The sequence below is a fragment of the Aspergillus fumigatus genome, chromosome 6 (genome assembly GCF_000002655.1).
Source record: "Aspergillus fumigatus Af293 chromosome 6, whole genome shotgun sequence".
Lineage (NCBI taxonomy): Eukaryota > Fungi > Ascomycota > Eurotiomycetes > Eurotiales > Aspergillaceae > Aspergillus > Aspergillus fumigatus.
In genome coordinates, this window is record NC_007199.1 from 226,316 (window position 1) to 232,723 (window position 6,408).

The 6,408-nt window shown below is 52.0% G+C and overlaps 1 protein-coding gene across 1 annotated transcript; it reads left to right on the forward strand.

The window, feature by feature from the left end:
• Nucleotides 1-2,210: 2,210 nt before the first annotated feature.
• Nucleotides 2,211-6,032, forward strand: AFUA_6G00790 (uncharacterized protein; the record flags this gene model as incomplete). Its single annotated transcript, XM_077804922.1, has 1 exon — nucleotides 2,211-6,032. One exon carries the CDS (start codon nucleotides 2,211-2,213, stop codon nucleotides 6,030-6,032), a length of 3,822 nt encoding a protein of 1,273 aa, XP_077661058.1.
• Between the last annotated feature and the right edge of the window lie 376 nt (nucleotides 6,033-6,408).

Consider the following 6,408-nt stretch of genomic DNA (forward strand, 5'->3'; position numbering starts at 1 on the left):
CCTACTTAGGGCATCTGTCTTCTATAGATAGTAGTTATAGTTACCTATTTTAGTTAACTATAAGGTAGCAGGTCATCCTTTCTACTATAGGATCTTATTATGCTAGGCTATAAGGGCCTTAAGGTGGTCTAATAATTAATTATAGCTAGGTGTGCGCTGGACTTTTGCCTTTATATTAGGATATAGTTTCTCTATAGCTATCCTTATCCAGAACTACTCTAGGCCTGGGCTAGGCTTAATTATATTTTATAACTCTCACAACTCTGTGAAGAAAGATTAAATATATCTCTTATACTAGAGCTATAGAAGCTAGTATATAGTAGTATTCTAGTAGTCCCCCTATAGTTTAATATAGTCCTACAGGAATTCCTTGAATTCCTTATAACTAGTCTTATATCCCTTAGGGTGCTGCTCCTGCTAAGTATTCTTAATATCTATACTAAGTCAGGTGTCACGGTGCTGCCGCAGATAGGAGTTAGCATCGCTAGGAAGGAATCATGTGACCTTGGGAATATCTTCACCGCACAATCCCGCAACTTACTTGGAAGCCTCTGAGCTACGTGGACGCACAGCCTTCTCACCCAGGAAGGCCATACTCTATTGAATTCTCAGATCAGGCTCTCAATCCAGGCGCCCTGCCTAGGATAAGGGACAGCTCCCCCTCCGCTCACTGCCTGACACCCGCCCAGCAACCACCACGCGTCTCGACGCGTCAATAACATGGCACGACATAACAACCAACCTGGTGGCCCTCTACAGGCTGCACTACAGGAAACAACCACCTCAGCCACTGCTAGAGCTCTCGAGGGACAGAAAATCTTTAGTCCCATAGCAGCCTTCCTTGATGATCACCGACGCCAGAATGCTGGCCTCACGCCCCGCCAGCTAGGAGCGCTCACGGCCCTTAGCAATGACCTGGCTAATATAGCCCAACAACACTTCAATGCCTACATCAGCGGCGTGCCCTTGACCAATGCCCCCCTCCCCCTCACCCCTGCCCCTGCCCCTGCCCATGGCCCTGCTTCCTTCCCCCCCTCACCTCCCCCTTCTCGTCCCCCCTCCGGTCTTGCCCAGTCCACATACGCGACTGTCACCAGAAGTCCCCCAGCTAGGAACAATGCTGCCACAAAGAAAACATACAGTAATACTAAGACTGATAGGTTAGCTACAAAGCTGCCACCTCCTGACAACCGACTCTTTGTGCGCCTTCCGGAGAACCATCTTGCCAAGAGCATGGATGCATTTGCTATACATACTAGCCTGCGATCCCATCTGGGCACTAATGGAAAGCTTCTCAAGGGCGTCCAATCTATCAAAACTGGACTCGCTCTTCTGCCAGTCTCTACTGAAGCCCTCCCAGCCCTAGAGGCCCAAAAGGAAGCCATAGCCGCCTTCTTTAAAGACTGCCAGATCGAACGGAGTTCCCGCTGGATCTCTTATCGAGTGACCAATGTACCCAGGAAGGTTGGCCGACTTACTGGCAGCCAATACTCCATGATCCCCGTTAACCCTGAAATCTTGTCTTCAGAGATCACTGAAGCTATAGGCCTTAACCCAGTCTCTATTACTGAGACTGCTACAAGTGCCGCTAACCCCAACACTATCTCGTCCAGCTGGTTTATCAACTTCCCGGAGGACAGCAAGGCCAACCTTCCAGTACGACTCTCCTTGTTTGGCATGATCACCAATGCTCAGCTGCTAGTAAGAAAGACAAAGATTGTACAGTGCAACCGCTGCTGGAAGTGGCATAACGCTAGATCCTGCGCTCGCCAGCCCCGGTGTCGACTTTGCGGCTCTACCCAGCATACTGAGGAGGGCCATAGCAATAGATGCAGTACCCAACCTCCCCACACCTGCCCTCCAAGGTGCCTACACTGCCATGGCCCCCACCCGGCTGACTATGAGCAATGCCTCCTGCGACCTAGCAAGGCAGGCACTCGATGCACAAAGGCCCAGCAAGCCGAGATTCGCAAGACTAGCTCCCTAGAGCTTGCCAAGGCACGCCTAGAGAGACAGTGCTGCATGCAAGTCCCAGAGCCTTCCCAGGACCAAATCATGGCTATGAACAGCCGCCCTTCACCCTTCCCCTTCCGCACGGCTACCCCCCCGCCACAGGAGCCTTTAGACTCTCCCCCGGTCACAGCCAGAGCAGTCCGCTTCGTATCTCCTAAGCCACAAAACAGCTTTGAAGTTCTGATGAACGAACAAATATGAAGTACCAAAATCACCCAAGGAAGGAGTCTATCGCTATACTCCAGCTGAACGTTGGCCGTATACCAGAAGCCCATGAAATTGCCCTCTCCCAGGCATACTCCAACCACATCGACATTATCCTTATACAGGAGCCCTACATTTACAGAGACCTGACTCGAAAGATCACAAAAAGGCACCCATCTTACGAGTGCTTCTCCCCAACTGATTCTTGGGAGATAAGTGGCATCCCTCGAGTTCTTACCTACATTCGTCGGAAAAATGGCATCCGAGCCTCCCAACTCCGCCCTGACTCAATAAGCCAAGAGACCCTCTCAGACCTTCTTCTACTCCAGATCTCCTCGTGCTCAGGACAATCTGCCTTGATATTTAATATATATAATGCTCCTGCTGGCGCAAAACGGGCGGGTGAAGCAGCGAGAACTCTTACTTCCTTGCTGGAGTCCTACTTCTCTCTGCCTACCCTGCTTGCTGGTGACTTCAACCTACACCACCACAGATGGCAGCCCTCACTCCAGCACGCACCCACTACCTTCGCAGAATCATTCACAGAATGGCTTGACAGGCTTGGACTACTGCTTACCTCTGAGATTGATATCCCTACACATGACAAAGGCAACGTCCTGGACCTTGCCTTTGTCTCTAGCTCCCCAACCCTCATAGGAGCCAGTACCAGGGTTGCACATCATCTAGACGCCACCTCGGATCATCGCCCACTTCTTACGAACCTGCCGTGGGAACAGGGACCTGTGGAAACTCCGCAAAGACTAAGATTTGACACACTAGACCACACCCGCTTCCTCACACTTCTCGCCTCTAATATAGCCAACGTCAGGAGCTCAGCAGAGAATGAAGATGAACTAGACTATCTTGCAAATGGAATTACTGCAGCCATCCACAGCTCATACACAGCCTCTGCAAACAAGTCAATACCCCAAGGGGGAGGCCAACGATGGTGGAATACCACGTGCAAGGAGGCATTACAAGACTACCGGGCAGGACTCTGCACACAGAAAGACTTCCGGCGGGTAACGCGGCGAGCCCGAGAACAGTATTGGAGAGACAAGATCAGCGCGGTAACCGAGAGCAAGGAGGTGTTTGATATATCAAGATGGCATAAGTCAACAGGCTCCTACCGCAGCCCCCCACTTAAGGACCCTTTGAGACCGGACAGCCCCCCAGCGGTAGCCTTACAAGAGAAGCGGGATATCATATCCCGGAACCTTCTTCAAAATACCGCTGAAGCAGGAGACATCCCGCTGGATACGCCAGCAGTCCCATCTAGCTCACTGCCATTCCCTGATGTAACCATGGCCCAAGTCGAGAAGTCAGTCCTACAAGCAGGGAATACAACCCCTGGGGCTGACGAGCTACCCACTGGTATAATCAAGGTGGCATGGCCCCTGATCAAAGACAGAGTCCTTGCACTCTATCAGGGTTGCCTTCGAACTGGCTATCATCCAAAGTGCTTTCGACACGCAGTTCTAGCAATAATCCAAAAACCAAATAAGTCTAACTGGTCTAGCCCTAGGTCATATAGGCCTATTGCCCTCCTGTCAGTACTGGGCAAAGGCCTCGAGAGACTAATTGCCCGGAACATGGCATGGATTGCTATCCAGTACAGAGTCCTGGCTAGTCAACAGTTTGGGGCCCTGCCTCTCCGCTCAGCAACTGATCTGACTACATCCTTGCTCCATGATGCAGAACAGGCCCTTAACCAAAGGCTAACAGCCTCACTCCTCACCTTTGATGTAAAGGGAGCCTTTGATGGAGTCCTTCCTGGGAGACTTATCCATCGACTGCGCTCACAGGGCTGGCCTGATAACCTAGCTCGCTGGGTAGCCTCCTTTGTCACAGGGCGAGTGGTACAAATCCGCATTGACGGTGAAATAGGACCAGCAACAGAAATACTCTGCGGCCTGCCACAAGGTTCACCAGTATCCCCTATTCTATTTATGCTCTATCTAGCCCCCTTATTCTGGCTTGGAGTTCCAAAGTCCAGGTTTGGATACGCGGACGATGGAGCTATCCTGGCAATCTCACCGTCTATTGAGGCGAACTGCCAAAGCCTATCCAACTCCCTACAAGAAGCCCTTGACTGGGCCGCTACGGAGGGGATCACCTTCGCGCCAGATAAATATGAACTGATCCATTTCTCACGCCGCAAGGCTGACCAGGATCCAAGCCACACACCAAGCATCGTAGCAGGCCCGGTCACAGTCTCCGAGAATACAACTCGCCCTTACCTGCGTTGGCTGGGGGTCCTCTTTGACAAGAAGCTCAGCTTCAAGTACCATGTCAGGGAGACAACCTCAAAGGCTCTGACAGTTGCAAATGCCCTCCGTGGCCTCGGGAACACAGTCCGGGGAATCAAGCCCTATCTCATGCGACAGGCGGTGATAGCCTGTGTGCTCCGGAAAGCCTACTTTGGCGCAGAAACCTGGTGGCCAGGTCGCTCGCGCCCCTGCCCCCGTGCAGGCTCTATCTCAAACCAGGTCCAGGGGCAACTTGATAAGATAGCTAAGGTTATACAGACAGGTGCTAGAGCAATTCTCCCTATCTACCGCACAACTCCCTTGCCTGCTTTATACCGGGAATCAGGGCTCCTACCAGCAGAAATTGAGCTTGATCATATAGCTACATCGGCCGCGATCCGTGTTCGTCGCCTAGACCCTTACCATCCCCTGCGCAGGAGGGCAGCAAAAATTGCACAGACTGGCTGGGCAACTAGCCGTTTTGCACGCCGAGTACTAGCCCTACCAGAATCAGAGCAGATAAACCCGCTGCAATATCCCCCTTGGCTCCCAAGGGAGGCACGGGCGGATGCTCAACTGCGAATAAAGGCACCTAACGGACTATCCAAGGAGCAGGCAGCTACCAACTTCCAAGACTTTTACTCCTCTCTCCCAAACACTGATATGAAAGTCTTTACAGACGGGTCTAAATTGCCTAACGGAATGGCAGGTGCTGGCTTTGCTCTATACCAGACAGGAAGACTATGTCTCCAATCATCGTTTTCTCTCGGGCTAAATAAAGAGCTTTTTGATGCCGAAGCAGAAGCAGCTCTCGCTGGTATAAAAGCAGCCATGCAGTATCATACTGCACGCTTTGCTACTAACCTCTGGGTCTGCCTAGATAACCTGGAAGTGGCCACTCGCCTGCTCTCGCCCTTTGCAGGCTCATCCCAAGAAATTTTCGAGACCGTCCGAACCCTGGCCTCGACCTGGCTTGAGCGGGAGAGGTTCCCCTACACTGACGGGGGCTCCGTACGTATCTGCTGGGTCCCTGGGCATGCGAAAGTCCCTGGGAATGAAGCAGCTGATCAAGCCGCGAAAGAGGGAGCTGCCTTAGAACCCCCTATCTCCCAAAAACATTCTTTTGCCTCGCTTAAGCGTCAAACAAAGGCTGCCATGATCTCTGGCCTACAGAAGCACTGGCAAGCCGTGGCCCCGCAGCCCTACCAAGATCTTTGCATCACCTCCTCCCCCAGGTGCCCTGATGAGCTACGCCTCCCGCGCCACCTTCTCGGGCGGATCCTAGCAGCTCGTACAGGGCATGGTGATTTTGCAGACTATCATGAGCGGTTCAACCATGAAGACGCCCATCTTCATTGCCGGTGCGGAGCCAGGAAGTCTCCAGTGCACTTCTTCTTCTGCCGAATAGTTAAGAGACGCCTACCCCAACCCCTAGGGCCCCCCTCCGAGATGATTCCCTTCCTTCTGGGAACTGCAAAAGGTGCAGCAAAGCTGGCTGCCTGGCTATCACAGACTCGGTTCTTTGATGATATCTGTCCAAGACGGCCCCTGCCTGAGCACGCCTGAGACAATACAATCCTTCTTTAAAAAAAAAAAAAAAAAAAAAAAAAAAAAAAAAAAAAAAAAAGAGGAGGGGGGAAAGCAGAGACGCGGAGAATTGGCGGATCATAGTGCGGAGATGGATCCATGCAGCTGGCATCGCAATTTAACCTACTATAGCAGACCTWCCCCATGACTGAGGCAGCTATGCGAACGCGCCAAAGTCYAAGGGCGAATTCTGCAGATATCCATCACACTGGCGGCCGCTCGAGCATGCATCTAGAGGGCCCAATTCGCCCTATAGTGAGTCGTATTACAATTCACTGGCCGTCGTTTTACAACGTCGTGACTGGGAAAACCCTGGCGTTACCCAACTTAATCGCCTTGCAGCACATCCCCCTTT